The sequence below is a fragment of the Mus caroli genome, unplaced genomic scaffold (genome assembly GCF_978045245.1).
Source record: "Mus caroli unplaced genomic scaffold, Mus_caroli_1 scaffold_10, whole genome shotgun sequence".
Lineage (NCBI taxonomy): Eukaryota > Metazoa > Chordata > Mammalia > Rodentia > Muridae > Mus > Mus caroli.
In genome coordinates this window covers 422,389-443,801 of record NW_028227265.1, presented here as the reverse complement: position 1 = coordinate 443,801, position 21,413 = coordinate 422,389, and the positions used below count along the sequence as shown (strand labels likewise).

Below are 21,413 nucleotides of genomic sequence, written 5' to 3'. Positions count from 1 at the left end.
TCTCTCCATACAAGAGCAAGAGCTGATGAAGCTGCAATGCTTCATCTCTATTTCCCCGGGTTCCAGAAATCTCCCACAAGCACTAGTAACTACCTACCTATCTTTAGATTCTGCTTAATGACATATAACTTCTAGTGTCTAGATTCTACTTGTCCCAAGGGACTGACATGGGCTCCCTTCTATTCCTTTATCATTAATTCTTTATTTTTTGTTTTTGCTTTATCCTTTATCAGTTTGCTTTTCATGGAAGCATTCCCTGACCAATGTCTGACCAATGAGAGTTCCTTGTAGTAAGAATCCACAGCCTGGGTCCCTGCTCCAATCCCTGTTCAAATGCCACCTTGCTTTCACTTGACTATGGCTCCAGGGATGGATGGCAAAGGATTAAGAAAGAACAAGCACACAGACTCATGGCAAAGCCGGGATGAGGTGAAGAAGTTGCAGCACTCTAGAAACTCAGCATGTTTATTGTATATAGTTGAACAGACATGGGTTTCTGGCATACAGATGAATCAAGGAGGCAGGTTTAGCTAATCTTGGTAGAGGCAGTCTAAGTAGTGGAGCCATCCTCAGGCTGTAAATAGGAAGTTGGGGAGAAAACTGTGATGGACATTTTATGCACAAACTATTAGCATCCACATACAGAATGCTTTGTCATTCCTGAGTTTCACCCTGAATGTTGGGATGGTTTGCCATTCATGAGGCTGAGCTATTGGAGACCTTGATATAACTGTGTCTATGACATTAGCATACATAGAATTTCATTCACTCGGGGTTTCCTCCACTCCCCATATTAGTCAAATGAATTTAAAAATGTATTGCTCCATAACAAAAACCAAATAGACATTCTTAGAAAGAAAAATTACAACTTAATATCTCTTGGGAACAAAGATATAATAAATTCTCTATAAAATTTTGGCAGATGGAAATCAATAATGCTTGAAAATCACTTACCAAAGCCTAGAGAAATTTCTCTTATGTATGCAATGTCTAATATATATATAAAAGTTAGTGTAGTCCGCATCATCAAAACAGGGTAAGATAGAAAGACAGAGAAACTGCAGGCACGGAGAGAGCCAAAGGATCCCTCAAGCAGAGCATAGCTGAAGCCACTCTCCATATGAGAAGTAAGATACAGCACAATTGATACAAAGAGCTATTATTTTTCCAAACACAGTTATTCATTGTTAAAATAACAATGAACCAGCTTATGGCATAAATGCCTGACCTTTTGTAGGACCCCTTTCATTTTACTAGACATCACATGAGAAAGTAAAACAAAACTGTTAACTTTCTTTATGGCAAAGATTGCCAACTTTTATGTGAGCTAGTCTTTTATTCATTGTTGTCCTGTCTGGTGTACTCAAGAAACATCTGATAAAACTATTTAAATTCCTTAGCAACCCTTTTAACCCTTAGCTCACTGAAGTGTTTCCTCTAAGATCAGAACAGAGTAAGGGTATCCCTGTCATTCCTCCTTTCCATCACCATATTGGCAATGCTAACTAATGTAGTAAGACAACAATAGAGGCTCCGTATGTTGAATGAGGCTGATGGGTAGCTCCAAGCTTAGGCCTGGCTTTTACTGCCTTATATGTACCTCTAATTCCTTGGGTAGCCACCTTAGGTGGAGTTCTGTTGGCATGCCAACAAAGTGGGGAAGGGTAATGCTGCTATGACCTTTCAGAGGTGGGCTGGCTGACAGTGGCCTGCAGCAACATGGGATTTCTATAGAAGCCACTTTCTGGCAGGTAGTGGTGGTGCACGCCTTTAATCTCAACACTTGGGAGGCAGAGGCAGGTGAATTTCTGAGTTCAAAGCTAGCCTGGTACACAGAGAAACCCTGTCTCAAAAAACAAAACAAAACAAAACAAAACAAACAAAAGCTACTTATTATGTAATTCCAGACTACAGAGGAATCCAGGATTGCCTGGCGTGATGGTTTATTTATGCTTGGCCCAGGGAATGACAACTATTAGAAGGTGTGGCTTTGTTGAAGTAGGTGTGTCACTGGGGCACTTTAATACCCTAGTCCTAGCTGCCTGGAAGACAGTATTCTGCTAGCAGCCTTCGAATGAAGATGTTGAATTCTCAGCTCTGCCTGCACCATACCTCTCTGGATGCTGCCATGCTCCTGCCTTGATGATAATGGACTGAACCCTCTGAACCTCTGAACCTGTAAGCCATCCCCAATTGAACATTATCCTTATAAGAGTTACATTGGTCATGGTATCTGTTCACAGCAATAAAACCCTAGCTAAGACAGAAATTGGTACCAGGAACTGGAGTATTGCTGTGATAGGCCTGACCATGCTTTTGTCTGCAAGGATGTGGATTTTGAGACTTTGGATTTGGAAAGCAGTGGAATGCTTTAAATGGGGCTTAATGGACTATCCCAGTAGGAATATGGAAGACTGTTACTGAGAGTGATTTGAATTGTACAGACCTGGCCCAGGAGGTTTCACTGGAGAAGGACTTTAATATGTGGCCGAAAGACTGTTTTTGTCTTGTTTTGGTGAAGAACATAGCTGCTTTTTACCATTCTCTGATTAGACTGCCTGAGGCTAAGGTAAAGAGATTTATATTAAGTGCATTGACAAAGGATGTCTCAAAAAAGCCCAACAGAGACTTTCTTCTCTGGTTAAGTCTGACGAAGAACATTTTGAACAAACATAGCAAGCTAAGAAAGGAAAAAATACAAAATATATAGTTTGAATATTAAAGAGACACCAGAAGTGAAATGGAGCTGAATCCTGTGTTCAAGGATATTAAATTGAATTAAGGAAGTAGTGACCTTGGGGCAAGATTCCACCCAGCTAAGTTTAGGTTCAGGCTTGATAGTACAAGCCTTTAATCCCAGGAGGCAAAGACAAGGAGATTCAAGGCCAGCCTAGAACAGAACAAGATCTAGGTGAAGAAAAACTTAAATTCAGGTTTGGTGGACCACATCTTTAATCCCAGTGTTTAGGAGACAGGCATGCAGATCTCTGTCTTGAAAGTCAGTCTACAGAGCAAGATCAAGGGCAGCCAAGCTTAGGCAGTAAAGGCACTAGAAAAGAGAAAGCCGGTAATAATGTAATAGAACAAGGGGGCCATATTCCAGTCTTAGCAAGCAGTAGAACTCAGCAGCTTTGGACACATGACTCTGGCTTTAGAGCCCAGAATAGAAGGGACTACTGAGACAATTGACGTAGGTTATCTGGAGCTAAGAAATTTGTGGTGATTAAGAAGAGACCAGCATCATTAAGGTGTAATCTTCTGGCAAGTGTTTTCTGAGAGCACAAAGAAGCTATGTTTCAGAGATAGCCAAGGTTGTACCTCCTTGTAACAGTTGTACTTGGTAATGTGTAATAGTCACCCAGGTGGTACTAGTTTTGAAGGCATGAAGAGGTCACGAAGAACAGCTGAGGCTTGGCACTGTGAGAGGCCATGGAAGGCCACTGGAAGGTGCAGCCTCAGTTGCAGTTGATGGGCCAGGACTGAAGAGGTCATGCAAAGGAGTTGAGGCTTGGCACCATGAAGAACGTCTATGAGCAGCTATTGGTGAAGACTCCAGTGTATTGGAGATGCCAGTACCATGGGATGATCACCAAGAACAGTAGCAGCAGTGGAGTGGATCAACCTCAGCTTAGAGTGCTACAGAAGGCAGAGCTGGAGAAGTGACACCAGCCTTTTGGAGGAGCCTAGAAGATCATGTGTGGATCAAAGACATTGAAACAAGAAGCTGTAACACTGAAGTTGTCATGGAGACCACAATATGTTTGGGATGCCAGAGCCATGCATGGGCTATCTGCTAAGGAAAGTTGCTAACAGGGAGTGGAACCAATCTAGGAGAAAGTGTAAGATTTGTGGTAGCTCAAAATGACCACTGTTGTAAGAAGTTAAGTAAATGTCAAGATGTTCTTTTCCTAGAATTGGCCTCCGGTCCTTAAGTTTACCCACTAAGAGATAGTCCTCTGATTGTTTAGAAAAGCCCACACAATGTCTTCGGTTCTTACATCTGCCCCCATTAATGTGGTTAAAGGTTAACCAATGATAAACTGCCATCCCTAAACTGTGACTGAGAACTGCTCTAAAAAAAAATGTATAAAAGGTGTGTGCTTTAGCTACTCGGGGTCACTTCTATCCTGATTTCAGGACAACCCCAGCATGCTGGATTAATAAACCTCTTGCTTTTTGCATCAATCTCCATCTCTGCATTCTGTGAGTGGGACATCCCAGACGTAAGGCTTTTCGGGTCTTACAAAAGAAATTTGTTGCAGTCAACAAGATGAAAAAGGAGTTGGAGATCTGAAGACTGCTTTAGCATCAGACTGGGAGTTGCAGAGTTTGGAGTTTGCCTGGCTTGTTTCCTGTCTTGCTTTGGGGATTACAGTTAAGTGATTGGATCTATCTCAGAAAAGACATTGAATTTTGGACTTTTAAAATTTTTGAGACTGCTGTAGACTATGGGGACTTTGGAAGTTGGCCTAAATGGGGTACAGGACTAAACAGAGAATTCTCAACAGAGGAATCTCAAATGGCCAAGAGGCACTTAAAGGAATGTTCAATGTCTTTAGTCATCATGGATGAAACCCAATATAGTAATAATGGGTAGTCACAATACAGCACATTCACCATTAGATCAAGTGTTTAAAAAAATGAAAAAAATAAATTCTGGATGGGATTAAATGACATCATAGATCTGATGGACCTAGTAGGTAGCTACAAAACATTCCATTCAAACATAGCATGTCTTCTTAGCATTACAAGGAACATTATCTAAAATAGGTCATATATTAGAATACAAAGCAAATCTAACTAATATAGGAAAAATGAAGTAATGACCTGCATTCTATCTGAACAAAATGAGATAAAGCCAGCAATCAACAGCAAGAGAAACTACAGAAAATACTCCAACTAATGGATATTAAATGACTGATGACTGAATGATGAATGGGTAAGTTCAGAAATCAAGAAGCAAACATTTTTTCCTAGATGGAATGAAAATGAATATACAGCATAACAAAACACCTTAGATACAATGAACATAGTCTTAAGAGAGAAGTTTGTAACTCTGAATGCCTACATTTAGAAAAACCAAGGTGAGAGGAATGTTTGTGGAAAGATAGCTCAGCAGTTAAGAGCACCAACTGCTATTCCATGGGATTCAGATTTGAGTCCAAGCACTCACATGTTAGATCACAACCACCTGTAATTCCAGTTCTAATGCCCTCTTCTGCCCTTTTCAGGCACTACTTGCACATGGTACACAAACATTTATGCAGGCAAAATACCCATACATTTTGGTTTTTCTAAAATTTACTAAAGTTTGCACTGTATCTCAGTATGTGACCTATTTTAGAGAAATGGCCATAGGCTGTTGAGAAAAATGTTCATTTTTCAGAGTTTGGATGGAATGTTCTACAGATGTCTGTTAAATGCATTTAATCTATGGTGTTATTTAATACAGATATTTTCTGCAAAAACTATCTGTTTGTTGGTGAGGGTAGGATATTTACTTGGGGGAAATACATTACTTTATATAGTATCATGTCTATCTTATAAATTTTGGTGTACCCATGTTTGGTGTGTGTAGGTATAGAATTCTATGTCTTCTTAATGGGTACATCCCTTAACCTGAATGAAATTTGTGAGTATTCATGGGATCTCTGACCCAAGAATGGAGCTCATTAAAGTCTTTTCTTATTTTTAATGATGCAAGCAAATTATTGTCAAATTGAAATATAAATATACTATGAATGTAAACTTAACTACTTAAATGAAAAAGCACCTTTGCTACTTTTTGCACACCATTATTCTAGCAGCTTTGGTCATAAATTTTATAGATTATTTTATTACTATTATCAAATTTATACTCATATTTTTAATTATTTGATTTTCTTACTTAATCAACACTTCAAATGCAAAAATTTTGGATCCAATATAACATTATACAAAATTACAGAAAGTAAAGCAGACAAAGGGAAAGGCCATAACAGGTAATAAAAAAGAAAAATCAAGAAAACAGAAATACTTACAGCTTAGAATATATATAATTTAGGGTTGAAAAGATGATTCTCAGTGGTTAATAGAACTTGTTGCCCTGCTAGATGATATAAGTTCAGTTTCCAGCATCCCCATGGTGCCTCATAACCATCTATAACTCCAGTATCATGGAATCTGACACCCTCTTCTGACTTCCACAGGTACCAGACATGCACATGGAGCATGCATATATGCAAGCAAAACACTCATACACATAAAAATTTTTTTAAAAAATTTTGAAAAGGAATATCCATAATTTGGCTACATATACCCTTAAGAGCTTATTAAGATAGAAGTATCAGAATGAGTACAAAAGCACATACAAAGTTTCTTCTAACAAAAACATTGAAATAGTAAAACAGAAGAAAATTAAAGCAATAAGAGACAAAATACCATTCAGAGAATAACCAGAAGAAAGTGTACTGAGCCACATTAATAACAAATAAGGAAGTTGTTAAGAGAAATGAAGAAAACTATCAAAATGATGAGTCCCTTTAGTAGAACAATATTCTCTGACCTTGAAGAGGTGAATCTTTGAAATATATATATAAAACACTACAGCATCCTAAGATCAAAGCAGAACTTGATACTACAATAAGAAATGGAAATTTAGAATGTGGCCACAGGCAAGCCAGCAGTTAGTTACAAATGATTCCTAGATTGTCAGAAGATTTGGGAGTATTGTCAGCACTATTTGTGCATAATAGTTCAAAGAAGCACATGGCTGAAGGTCTATTCTAAAACTCAATAGGAAGGTTTCTTAAGTTTAATTTAAAATAACATAAAAGGGGGCTGGAGAGATGGTTCAGCAGTTAAGAGCACTGACTGCTCTTCCTGAGTTCAATTTCCAGCAACCATATAGTGGTTCAAAACCATCTGTCATGGTATCCAATGCTTTCTTCTGGTGTGTCTGAGGACAGCTACAGTGTACTCACATATACAAAATAAGTAAGTCTTTACAAAAAATAATGTAAAAGAAGTGTACTTACTCTCTGCATTAGTGTCCCAAGGAGGGTACTGTTTCTTGGTCTGAGTCGGGGCTCTAGTTATATAAAGTTTCTTCTCAGGAAATAGATTGTCCGGTGATGCTTCCTTTTTGGGGTGTTCTACAGGAATTGCTAAGGAGGAAAAAAGCCACACGAGTTGGAGAATTTCTGAACACTAAGATGTCCCACCCATAGGGAGATGAGAAAAGATGAGCACAGTATTCACAAGAATGCACAGCCTTTCATAGCAGTTCCTGAGCATGAAAATAACACCCTGAATCCAATGGTTATTGTTTGCCCAGTTTATTCATTTTCACTTCCATCTATTATTGTCCAAAAAAATTCACACTCAGGTCAGAGCACAACCTGTCCATGAAACATACACAGAATTCATGACACAGAGACATGAGCCTTCTGTTGGACTTAATTTAAAACTGTTTATGCTTATTTTACTTACTAGTGAGTCTTCCAGTGCCAGAAGTTGTTGCTCTTTCTATCTGTGTTTCTGGTGTATACGTTTGATATAATTGTGCATGACTTTCCGCTGGTACTACAAAATGAGCTAAATAAAGATATATATTTAGTTTTTCTCAATATAAAGGAAAATCTATGGAATATCAGTGTTCAAATATCTAATAACAGGTGTATAACAATACTTTCTCTTATTTTCATAAAGTCCTAAGTTGCCATGTTATATCTGACATGAATATGGGAAAAGTCTCATCAATGGATATTGTGGAAATTGCCATACTATTTTATAAATATTTGGAGGAATCAACTGTGTCATATTCTGTCTACTAATTTCACAGGTTACTGATGTTTTTAGGTTACTATTTATTCCTAGACAAACCAAAGAAAACACACGTCTACAAGTCTACTTGCCACAGCATGATTGCAACTGTAAAGTATCCAAAATCACATCAAACATAGAACAGTGGCTAAATAAACCAATACATGTGTATTAACACAGTATAGAACTGCTGTACATGAGGTAGTACAAGGTGGTGTGTGACTATGAAAGAATAGCAAAAGCATTTATATAAATGAACTTAAGAAGATTTACTGAAAGAAAGTTAAGTAAAAGAATGCAAAAGAAGAACTGTCTACTTAGGGCACCTGGGTGACTGTGCACATTTCATTAGAAGGTAAAATTAAAGGAATGAGGATTAAACTGCAAACAAAGTACAGAAGTGAAGCAAAACTCCACACATTTAACAGCTAGGAATAGTCTCAGTTTCTTTTCCTCTTTGCTGTGATAAGATACTCTGGGAAAAAGCAACTTAAGGGTATATTCTAGCTCACAGTCCAATTGGTGGGGCAGTCAAGGCAGCAGGTGCTTTAAGTAGTTGGCCATGTTGCATCTACATTTGGAGAGTGCTTGAATGCATTGCAAAGTGCTGAATGCATGCCAGCATTCTGATTGCTTTCTTCATTTTATACAATCCAAGATCTCCTGCCAGGGGACAGTTTCAACCACAGTCAAGATGTGGTTTTCCACAGTATTGCTTAGGGACCAGGCTTCCACTTGATTATTGGTTCTGTCAAATTGATAATTCACATAAACCATCATAGTTTTTGCTTTTGTTTTTTTTTCTTTCTGCTAAAGACTTCTCCAACAAGACCTGAAACATTATAGTATAAAGTATGTGTATGAATCTGTCAATATTTTGAGAATCCAAGTTTATACCGTGTAAGGACACACATGCTAAATGGAGAAAGGAGAGAACAAGTCCCCGAGACTGAAACTGAAGGCATCCAAGAGAGTTCATGATTTCTAAAATGTGTGTGAGCATCTATGCACAGGAGTATTGTGCACATGATATATGCCTATGTCCATATATACATGTTTATGTACATCTCTACTTATGAGGAGAACATTCACATTTTAAAGTCTTACATGTGTCCTTTAGGCCAACCACTAGAATAGCACAAAGGTTTTCTAGCAATTATCATAGAGTAAAACTTAAATGCCAGACCTGATACCAACTACTACACCATAGTCTTTTATCATAGGTCTATCTAATAAGGACCCACAATGACACATAAACTATCAATGACCCCACCTCCACCCCAAGTGAATCTGCCTGTGAACTGGAGCACTGTTAAATTTTTAACCCAACACCTTGTCTTTTCAAAATAAACAAGACCAGGGGTTGGGTTTGGCTCCTATTTCCATACTGGAGAATGATGCCTTGTTCCAAGCAAGGAGTGAGCAGCATGTGTTTCTTAGGCCTCTTGGTGTAATTAACTACAGCCTCCACAGTCTTTGATACTATCTAATTCAGAGGTTAGAGGTTGAATTACACCCCTTTCGAAAAGATACAAGCCCTAACAATGGACGTATGTGATCTCAGAAAGAAAAGGTAAGAGCTCACATCTTAGATCGAAACATACTGGTATGGAGATAAAGCAAACAGAAATATGAATACTGAAAATGCTTGTGGCATGGTTTGATGGAAATAGAAGGTATGTTAGGGAGTTAAAGTTCTTCCTATAAAATGGCAGGCAATGTGATTCTATTCTGTAGAAAGTGGAACTTGTGAACAAAGAACTCTGATATTTTGCTAACTCAATTTCAGAATAAAGCATTTAAGGCTGGCTTGATTTTTTTTCCTAGATAAAGCAGTAGGTAAAGAAAGTGAAAAAGAAATCATTAGGTAAAAAGGAAACAGAAAAAAATTGCAAATTTCCCAGCTTATTAAAAATGAAAGTCAAAGTTAATGAAAATCACACCTACTCTGGAAGGACACACCAAGGCATGCTTTGTTGTTTAAGAGTCAAGATGGATCCACAGAAATAACTGGGCCAAGGAAACCAAAATGGGTGGAATTATAGATACTTTATATATGTCTGGGATCCAACAGGTATAAAGGAGGCCAACAATTATTTTGCTGTGAAAATATTATTCTTCAATAAATAGGAAGAATGGCCCTGGGTGTGATTTCGATGCCAGTTTAGATTTTCCTGTCACCCTGGCCAGCTGGCTGGGACACTGCCTGTTTCTTTTCAAAGCAATCAGCACCAAGAGCAGAGCCATGGGGAAAAAGGAATCAAGCCAGTGAAATTATCCTCAAAACTTAAAAATCAAACTAACTTGGCTCTGTTATGCTCTGGATTTTCTTGGCTTGCCCCACGTGCTACCTTCCTTCTGGAACAGGAATGTTTGCAGTATGCCTGTCACACCATTGTGTATTTGAAGTGTATAACATGAAATTTGGCTCCCTGGGATGAGTGGTGCTCCAAACCTCACCATCATTAGTTACCAGGGCAATTTAGCTATGAGAAAGAGTCAGAAGCTGATTATGTTTAAATTAGACTCTGGAATTACAGTTAAATTGGGAGTACATTGGAATGTTATAGATGTATTTTGTTCACGGGAAGGATGAAAGAAATATTGAGAGGTTAGCTAGCAGTTGGTAGGTGGAATTGTGTAGTTTTTTTTCTCCCAAATATATAGAATTCCTAACCTCCAGTGCCTCAGAATGTGTTCTGAGTTAGAAACAGGGCATTTAAAACACTCATTGTGGAAGATCTAGTTCTAGTATGTGTAATACTCTTACAAAAGGGGCTCTGTAGACAAGAGGTGTACAAGCTGAGAAAAAGGCTGTGAGAATAAAAAAAAAAAAAAACAGGTCATGATACCAGGCCTGCAAGCCAAGTGCAACCAAATATTGTCAGTAAGCAATCAGAGACATTCAGCAGAGTCTAATTGCTCACCAGGAAGAACAAACCCTGGCTTATCTTGCACAGCCAGTTTCAAGAACTCTAAGATACTGAATTTCCATTGCTTAAGCTATTTATCTTGTTGTATTTTGTGATGGAGGTACAAGGAATATAATTGGGGTGAGAGAAAAGGAAGCATGCTTCATTTTGGGTCCAAGAATTACTAATTCTTACTAATATTCCTAGTACCCTTATACAGACATAAGTGTACATGGGTCCTACAGGCCATTATAACCTTTGTTACTATGGTTCATGCCAGTGAGGTCATGAATTAGTTTGAATACATAGCCAAGTGTATTGCTTTGTGTATTCAATCACAAACAATCAAGGAAATTTCTGCAGGTAGGGCATTTTTATGGAGGGATGTAAAGAACATGATGTACCTGATGGTGATTAGTGTTATTGCTTATAAAATATAAAGATATAAAAATGGCAGTATCAATAGACATGCTAAAGCAAAAAGGAACATTTTCACAGGCTCCTGTACCTAGATGAAGAACTATAGATAACCAGTGACTACTGGGAGATGGAAAATTGGCTTCTCCTAAAGATGATCCAATATAATGTGATCAGCCCTGAAAAAATTATTTATATATAATAAAAATATAAAATTATATATATAACAAGATGTTGTATAAATACAACAACAATTTTATTTACATATTTATATATTTGTATATAACAATATGCTTGTGTATAACAATAATAGGAGAGTGGATAGGATAGGAGGTGGTTGGGAGTAGGAGAGGTAGAGGAGGGAGCAAAAGGAAGAGGAAAAGTGATATAATTCTATTTTAATTAAAAATGGGTGAAAAATAAAAAAAATCTAGACTGTATGGGATGACATCCTTAAAAAATAAAGACAAAGAAAAATAATCAAACTGAACAAAACTAAACAACAAAAATCCAATAAAACCAAACCAACAAATAAACACAAGCTCATGAACTGCGGAAGAAATGTATAAATACTCACACTGCTGAGATGAATAAGGTAAAACTTGTTTGTGAGACAAGTTCTCCATTCAATAACACACCTAGTCTGTGCATACTGTCCCTGAGCTCCATAGTGCTTTAACTTTGTCAGTATTGCAGAAGAGACTGCCCCTAACAACTGAAAGACTCATGTCACTGTACAAGGTCAAAATCAGTTTGCCCTAGTGTGTAATGGGTTGCAGTATACAACATTATCCTTCCATGAAACTACACACAGTTGACTGACTTTCTGCCAGTAATAGATATGATCTAACTTGAAATTTACTATTCCCAGGGCAAGCAGAACCCTTGCTATATTGAAGGGAGACACATTCTTTCCTAGATCAGAGCCCAGACCAGCAAAAACAGTTGCCCTGCTGAGACATGAGTATATGAAATATGAAGACCTGGACTCCAAGTGAATCTGAATAAGGTGCAAAGGGGAACACTGAGGCATAGAGCCTTCACAGGACCAAGGGCCTCTCCTCCCATTGATGACCTACTAGGCCATCCTCTGCTACATATGCATCTGGAGCCATGAGTCCTTCCATGTGTACTCTTTGGTTGGTGGTTTAGTCCCTGGGAGCTCTGTGGGGTACTGGTTGGTTCACATTGTTGTTCCTCCTATGAGGCTGCAAACCCCTTCAGCTCCTTGGGTCATTTCTCTAGCTCCTTTGGAAGTTTAAACTTCAACAACATTTTGTTTGTTTTCCCTTAGAGATCCTAATGTATACTGTAGTTCAGAAATTTCTATAAAATAAATGTTCAAATCCTAAGAAAACGAACCAATGGAAAGTCCTCTAAAATGGGTTTAATTTTAAATGATTAAAGTTATTTATGATATTGACTATTAACCTTTTTTATTCTGGAGGTATTTAGTTGTACTTCAGTTTTCAACCCTACATTCTCATGTTTGAGTAGATATTGTTATTTGTGTGAGGGTGGCATAACTTATAGAAGGATACACACTGGTCTAATCAATAGGAAACCTAGCTCATTTTGTAAACTCTGAATTCCAATTTTATAACCCTCATATAACAGCATTTTCTCTCATGCTGTTAGTGTTAGAAACAAACTACCATTAAGCTACTTGCCCACCTCCCTCTCCCTCCTAGCAGTACTTTGGGGCTGTGAAACAGCAGGAGCCAGGAGTTTGGGGTTCATTCCACTAAGAGGGACTTCTTCCACCACAGCCATTATCATTCTGTGAGTAAAAATAAACCCTGGTGGAATTTGATCCTTTTTCAATTATGCTTTTATGTATTTCATGGTAGGATGTGAGTAAATGCTTGATAGTTATGTTAAGCCTATTATTTTAACTGACTAACTTAAGAACTAATAATTTTCTGTAACCATGCATGCAGCAAGAAGGTTAGCAAATGAAACCTTTTAGGGAAACAAAATCTTCAAAACTCCCACAATTCACACTGAGGGTATACTGAAATGTCTTGGGAGCATGTTTACATTAGTTGTCACAGTGAGACACCAGCGGCTTAGTGTGTTACTCCTCTCCCATGTCAATGTGTTCCACAAGTGCCAGTGGTGTACAGAAATTCTCACTTAACTCCCCTTAAAGAAATAATAGAGGTATGAATGGTCTTTCCACTACACAAGAGGAGAATAGAAAACAGCAAGAGATAGCAAGATTATTAACCAAACTTAAAGACCAGTAGAAAGACCTAAAAATATAATTTAATCATCTGTTTGACACTGCAGGCCCTTTACTACTGAATTAGTTATTATTATTATTTTTTTAATGTGAATCGCCTTAAAGAAAACTTGGTGCTATTGAAAACAACTTTGTGTGAATCTAGTAGATGGGTGGCTTCTCCATTTAAACATGAAGGCCAAATGGTGAGCCATGCTGTGTGTGTGTATGTGTACATGTTTGCCAGAAGGCATCAGTGTCTATATTTGACAGGCTTAGAGCAATCTTTTTCAATTGATTCTGAGACCTGTGTATTTTGCTTCCTTGATGAAGAAAGAAATTAATACAAGGTCTTCTAAAGTCCTGATTGATTCCTACTTTTATCCAGACCTTTCACTTTTCACAAATTACAGTGACCCACAGTTCCTACCATGAGAATGGAAGGGAACTAGGTCGTTCTTTCTAGTTTTGTTCTGAGGCAAACAAAAAAGTGAGCCTTTATATTCGTCACTGGGTAAATCCCCTTCAGACCACTACAAATTCCCATTATTATGTCCTCTACTCGTATATACATGCTTTGGTGGAACTACTCACAGTGAAGGAGTCCCCATGTTCTGCACCCACACTACTGTCACATGAAAAACATCTTCACTGTCCAAGGAAGAAAGCAAACATGATTTTTCATCATTGCTGAAAAATAAAGCTGCAAGTATATCCAGCCCAAGTGCAAGACTTTGAGCACCCAGACTCTCACTGATGAGAGCCCATAAAGCCCGAGTACCACTACTGACAACAGAGTCAACCTGACTCACTGACAGTGATAAGCATAGGATAGATGAGATTTATGTCATCATCTGACATTGCAGTCATACTTGTTGGCTAGCTTTGTGAATGGGACACTTAACACAAAGATTGAACCTTTCCATGGGGTCCCTGATGTTGTAACAATTGCATAATCTTTTAAAACACATGTCTGGAGAAGCACTACTGTACTCATAGAATCATCTAACTAGGCTTAGATAAGGGAACAGACCAAAAAGAATCATGTTCTCTTTTATACATGATTATCTTAGTATGTCACTAGAACCACTATTTTCTGAAAGATACAAGGAATTTCTGCTGTGTGAAATTCTCATGTGTGATCTTTAAGTATTATGATGTTTCACTTTAGAAAAGATGACTGTATTCAGTTGGCCCTCCCCACCTCTCAAGTAAAAATAATAAGAAAAATTGATGGAATTATATAGCTATTGCTGCACCCACATTCCAGCCAGCCAGAAGGTCAGATAGTACCCATATTCCTAGTTACCATAAAGACTCCTCAACTCTAGGTAGATCACAAACAATATGATACCATGGGCCCTCCAGCTGACTTGTTGGCCTCTTCCTAGACCTATATTTGCCCGTGAGCCATCATCAGCTAATTTGAATCTCTGGTAGGAAATTTGCATTGGAGAAAGACAGGTACTGGAGACACCTAGAAACACTCATTGTTCATGAAATAATTTGTCCATTACTTCCTTGGTATTCATGGACCATAATCATATACTTTACTCTACTCTACTCTACTCTACTCTACTCTACTCTACTCTACTCTACTCTACTCTACTCTACTCTACTCTTATACTGACTGTAGTCAAAAAGTTGACTATGTTTTTGATTTTGAGTTAGGTTGGCAATGCTCAAATTTTATGTTTAAAGTATAGACCCTTTTATCAGGTATACACTTATATATACATTTATGAATTAAACAAAAGTTCTAATTATTTTAATTTAAAATAATATAGGATAAATATAGTCCTTATACTCACTAGTAAATATTTCTCCTCCCAAAGACTTTTGCTTCTTTAACTGGACTTGGGAGCTTGATGGTACATTTTGATACTCCTGTTTAATATCTGTAGCTGATTCTTCATTGTGAACTATATTAAAGGAGAAGTTTAATACTTAATAGAAAAACAGATTTATGAAGCATCCAGATTTTATATTGATACATATATAAAAATATTTTGCCATTTTATAAACTTATAAAGACTGTGATGCTAGGTAAGATGTGCTAAAACTCCTGTAACAGTTTTAATGTATATTAAAGTTTCATAATTTTTTTTTATTTCTAGGCATCAAATGTTTTATATTAGTCTCTGGTTTCCCCAGGTTCATTATACTTTAGACAGATCTAGTCATAGACCAACTGATAAAAGCACACATTTACCAAGCATTGTTTATCACTGATATATATTTAAGAACATCTATGTTTCCCAGTACAAGAAATTGTTTGAGGAAGTGTTATATTTAGTCAGTATCTAATCAAATGTATATATGTCTATAAACATACATAGGTTACATGATAGATAAAATTGTATGGGTAACTGTTTGCTTCTGAGTCATTTCCCCTCTGTGCTTAAAGAAGCTCCCTAATATCTTCCTAGTGGATGCGCTCATGACTAGTACAGTTTCTTCTCCCAGTGAATTCTGAAACAAATCCATGAACCCTGCTAAGTTTTACCCAAACTCTTGGCTTAAGTTAAATAGACAACAAATAAAAATAAGACTACAAGATGGCCAGTGTTCTTCTCACCTGTTGAAACCCTGAATCAGAGCTAAAGTTTGAGATGCAAAGGGAAGAAAGACTTTCACCAGTGTTTTTTGGATGGTGATTTGCAGGTAACATTATTCCCTGAGCTACTGACATTGGAATGATGGAGAAACATGATAGTGTCTGTGTTTTGCTTTGTGTGGGTCTCTCTAACACCAACACTTGTTCTCTGTCACAGTAGCCAGTATTGAATGGGTCCTTGTCAGACATGAAGTAATTTAAATGCTCTAACTTCCTACACCCTGGTTTCTGAGAACTGCTGCAGTTGGGATTATGTCAGTGAAACCACTAGGCATGTTCACACCTCAGAAACACTATCACTTATCTGCAGAATAAGAAACTCCTGCTTTTTTTTCTGGCTTAAGGAAGTCATGGTTGCCAGTTGGTCTTGGGTGTTTTTGATAACAATTGCTCATTGGCAATTTGACCCCTGCAGTCAAGTCAGTTATAATTGCCTGGCCCAGGCATTGCCTGACACTGTACTATCAACAGTGGCTACTACTCAAGCTGAGGACAGCAGGTATGATGGTGATGAATGCAAATTGGGTGACCTTGCAAGTACCTTTGTCAGCATCTTGTCCACACAGATGATTGCCTTATGTGGGAAGAGTTACATCTTTCTAAAGGGGCTGGCCCAGGAAAAGTAGCACTCTTGAGAAATAGCAGACTCCCATGGTCCTGACCATATCTTTCTCTGGGACTAGACAAAGGCAATTCCAGGGAAGCCTGGGGCCTTATTATAACACAGGTGGACCACACAAGGCAGGCCAGAGACAGAGACATAATAGGTGAAATTCTGGGGGTGGGAATTAGAAAATAAATAGGTAATTTCACAGCAAAGAAGGCATCTGCCAACTGTTATGAGTTTGCTCTCCTAGCAAATGACAGCCTCTGGGACTGTTTGGCCTCTGGAGCATTTATATGGCCTCCATCAGCTACTTGGGGGCTCATCCATCTGGATGACAGACAGGAAGGTCTTGAGGCCTTCTGTACTAGTTAGGCTTACTATTATTATGATGAAACACCATGACCAAAAGCAAGTTTGGGAAGAAAGGGTTTATTTGGCTTATGCTTCCATATTGTAGTCCATCAATAAATGAAGTCAGGACAGAAACTCAAACAGGGCATGAGCCTGGAACCAGGATCTGATACAGAGGCCATGGAAGGGTAGTGCTGCTTACTGGCTTACTACCCATGGCTTGCTCAGCCTGCTTTCTTGTAGAGCCCAGGATCAGGTATGACTACACTCATAATGGCTTTGGTTCTCCCCTATTAATTACTTACAAAGAAAATGCATTATAACCTGATCTTATGGACACACTTTCTCATTTGAGTTTCCTTCCTTTCAGTTAACTCTAGCATACATCAAGTTTACTTAAAACTAGCCAATGTCAAGTTGCATAAAACTAACCAGTATACCCTCCTGTTTCAGCAGACTCACTGATTGACAGTTGGAATCTATGCCAAGGATCATGAAATAGTACCCACTGGTGATTGTAGAAAATGAACACCTGGAGCAACTGTTCAATAGTCACTGGGTCTTAGTGAACACTAAGCCCACAAGTCTGCCAGGAGGAGGCCTTAAGAACAGAAAGGTCAAACAAATCTAGATCACCATGCTTCTCTAATCATTCTGATGATTCATACTTTATGTCAAAGATACAAAAAAAGTATATGCTCATGTGTATATTTATGAGCTAAAGAAAATAATTTTAAAAGATTAATGCTTTACATTTAAAGTTAACTATAATTTTTGTACTTACTATTTTGAGGGCCGAATGTTAGTTTCTTTGCCTGAACTTCTAATCTTAATCCTGACTCTTGATGTTCAAAGGTTTTGTCTTGCACTTCATCTAAAACTGCATGAAGAAGTATATCTTAATGTATTTAATATATTTTAATATATACAACCACTCTGGAAATCAGTTTGGCAGTTCCTCAGAAAATTGGACATAGTACTACCTGAGGACTGAGCTATACCACTCCTGGGCATATACCCAGAAGATGCCCCAACATGTATCATATCATCCTGAGTGAAGTAACCCAACTGCAAAAGAGCACACATGGTATGAACTCACTGATAAGTGGATATTAGCCCAAAAGCTCCAAATAACCAGGATACAATTTACAGACCACATGAAGCTCAATAGGAAGGAAGACCAAAGTGTTGGTGCTTCGGTCCTTCTTAGGAGAACAAAATACTCACAGGAGCAGATATGGAGATAGTGTTGAATTGAAACTGAAGTAAAGGCCACCCAGAGACTGTCCCATCTGTGTTCATCTCATATACAGTTACCAAACCCAGATATTATTGTGAATGCCAAGAAGTGCAAGCTGAAAGGAGCCTGATACGGCTGTCTCCTGAGAGTCCCTGCTACAGCCTTACAAATATAGAGGCGGATATTTGAAGCCAACCATTGGACTGAGCGCAGGGTCCCCAATAGAGGAGTTAGAGAAAGGACTGAAGTAGTTGAAGGGGTTTGCAACCCCATAAGGAGAACAACAATATCAACCAACCACATCCCCCAGAACTCCCAGAGACTAAGCCATCAACAAAGGAGTACACATGGCTCCAGCTGCATATGTAGCAGAGGGTGGCCTTGTCATACATAAATGGGAGGAGAGGTCCTTGGTCCTCTGAAGGCTTGAAAGATGCCCCAGTGTAGGAGAATCGAGGGTGGGGAGGTGGGTATGGGTGGGTTGAAGTAGGAAGACCCTCACAGAAGCAGGGGAAGGGAGGATGTGATAGGGTGTTTTCAGAAGGGAGGGAAACTGGGCAAGAGGATAACATTTGAAATGTAAATAAAGAAAATATTCAATTAAAAAAGAGAGAGAAAAGAAAAAATCAGAATGAAAATCCAGCCATTTTTAGTTCTTTAGATTTCAAAATTACAACAGTAACCTGAAATGGTGCTGGAAACCCTGCTGGGCATTGGCAAGCTTTTCAAATTTGACTGGAAAGGCAACCCATTTTCACTTCAGATTTGCTAAAGAAAATGTCCATGTACTCAAAAAGACCTGCAACCACTGGACTTTAAGAAAGGTCTTGGATATGGTGAGTTTTTATTTATAGCCTGTGGTCCTAAGGTGATTAGGGCTTTGCACACTTAGCTTCACCAGTGGTAGTTAATGACTATAATGAGCATGAATGTAGTAAAGTGAGTCTCTAAGACTTGTGCTTTTATGAGAAAGTCCTGAGGATTATTCTGCATAGACATTCAGAAACCTTAGGAAGCTGATCAATTTGCCTCCATAGAAAGGAAGGGCATTTTGTTTACTTTAGGAAGAGGAATGTCACAGTATGGGCTTATCACTACACAACTTTCCTCAGAGCCTGGGCTGCTATGTTGCATAAAAAATGGAGGAACATCTGAGACTCTCTACTTCCTTGCTAGGTACAATTTTGGTCTTACATAATGGTCTATGTACTGGAGAAAATGATAAGTCCATCCTTTGCAGAGATACTATAGGCTTCTCCCAGGTCATGGTAGAGTGAAAACAAAAATGTCAAGATCTTTATTCAGACTCTGATTTCTACTTTTGTACTTGCCACCTTTACTGGTTATTTAACTAAACTAACTTTACTGATTATTGTTATTGTGTATGTACGTATGTATGTGCATATGATTATGGAGGTCATACAAACTTGTGGCACTTCCATTTAACTACATGGGGACCTAACATACCTGTACCCACTGAGGCATTTTATAAGTGCTTACCTAGCTAGAATTAACTCCTCTCTAAGACTATGCTAGCTGGTAGACTGTAATATCCTCATCTGACAGGACACAGAATGGAAAAACAGTTACCATTAAGTAAGCACTGTTTGGTCAGAGGATACACAGTGATGGTAAGTGGATCTTATTCCTGGATGATAAAAGTAAGGGTTCCACAAGATTCTCTGGCTCTAGTTACTTGGCAGGGTGGTCTAGAGATACTTTCATTTCAAGCTCCACATAACACGCAGCCTTAAGGCCCCAAAGAATTGTTTTATTTGTTTTTGTTTTAAGTTGGGTATGTTATATAGATCTCCAGTTTTTCTATCACACTTGTTACCCAAAACAACTTCATAGGAAGAGAAATAAAGCTCTTCTCATGACTTAAATTAATGAAGCAAACATTGTCAAAGTATTATTTATGCACACAGAGTTGTTGGCCTTGTCATGATCACATAGTTCAGTGTTGTATAACTCTGGGTACCTGTGATCCATGACATTGTGTTCTGACATAAACACTGTGGCTGTCATCCAAGTAGAGAGAAACTGATATGCAAAATTGATATCTCCAGTATCCCTTTTTCATAGTTTTTTCTAAATAGATGTCCAAGACAAGTTTAACTTTATGTAGAGTGAGGTATTGTCACCACTAATATCTTTCCACAGTGTTGTTGAAAGTCTCTTCCATCAGTGATAAGTCTACAAGTAGAACATCTAAATATTCTATTTGAGAGGAAGGATCAGCCTTCTACCATATTCATGTTATCTCATAAAAGGACCCCAGCAAGGATGTCACTGAATGACTAAATACTTTACTTTTTGCCACCTATACTATGCTTCATGGTATAGACAGATTTATTAAACACCTCTAGAATCCAAGTCAAATCCATGGTTCTTATCTCTGAAAGCATGGCATGATACCCTAGATTCCAGAGTCTAGAGGAAATTGCTAAGCTTCCAATTCTAATGACTAAACACATAAAAGCAGTAGATTGTGGATGGGATTACTCATACATCTGCACTCATTTCCTTGATACCAGCATGTTTCTTGAGACCAACTTCTCAGGTTAGTTGAGAGTCTTTCCTATACTAGATGCCATAAATAAAAGGAGTCCTGGAGGTCCTAACAAGATAACTTCTTAGGCTCTTGGGGTACTCATTTGTATTTAACTTGCTTATCACAATAGTATCTATATTTGTGACTGGAACCAATGGCCTCCAGAAGGCCACCACTTAAAAGGTCAGTGAAACCACAAGTTTGTTCTCTCTCTCCTCCCTCCCTCCCTCCCTCCCTCCCTCCCTCCCTCCCTCCCTCCCTCCCTCCCTCCCTCCCTCTCTCTCTCTCTCTCTCTCTCTCTCTCTCTCTCTCTCTCTCTCTCTCTGTATTTGCATTGCAGAATAGCTAGCAGGTAAGATGATGTTTTCATGTTCTGCTTCTGATGCCTCCAAAAAGGAACAACCTTGGTCAAATTCTACTATAGGCACAGCCTTTTGAGCTACCACAAAACTACATAGACATACCAAAACTCTGAAAGACACTAGTATGAGAAGCTATCTGCTATTGGGACTGAAGTGTTAACCATATTTGGCAACTATTAAATAATCTTAGAGCCAAATCTTCTGCCTGGAAGGATGAGGCAGGGGATTTCAAATTCAAGGCCAGTCTAAGCTACATAGTTCTAGTAATAATTCTTTCATAAGTTAGGGGATTAGCATCTTAGTGCAGAAGTAAGATTTTTGTATCT

The 21,413-nt window shown here is 38.3% G+C and overlaps 1 protein-coding gene across 1 annotated transcript in view; it reads right to left on the bottom strand.

The window, feature by feature from the left end:
* The window catches only part of LOC110300626 (coiled-coil domain-containing protein 7A-like), a 319,531-nt gene that overhangs the window by 115,474 nt on the left and 182,644 nt on the right, over window positions 1-21,413 (bottom strand). The window contains exons 33-36 of the mRNA XM_085843505.1: window positions 17,716-17,811; window positions 15,168-15,278; window positions 7,471-7,575; window positions 7,017-7,145 (exon numbers count right to left, since the gene is read on the bottom strand). Of these exons, the coding sequence (XP_085699631.1) occupies window positions 7,017-7,145; window positions 7,471-7,575; window positions 15,168-15,278; window positions 17,716-17,811 (441 nt within the window). The remainder of the gene's footprint in view (window positions 1-7,016; window positions 7,146-7,470; window positions 7,576-15,167; window positions 15,279-17,715; window positions 17,812-21,413) is intronic.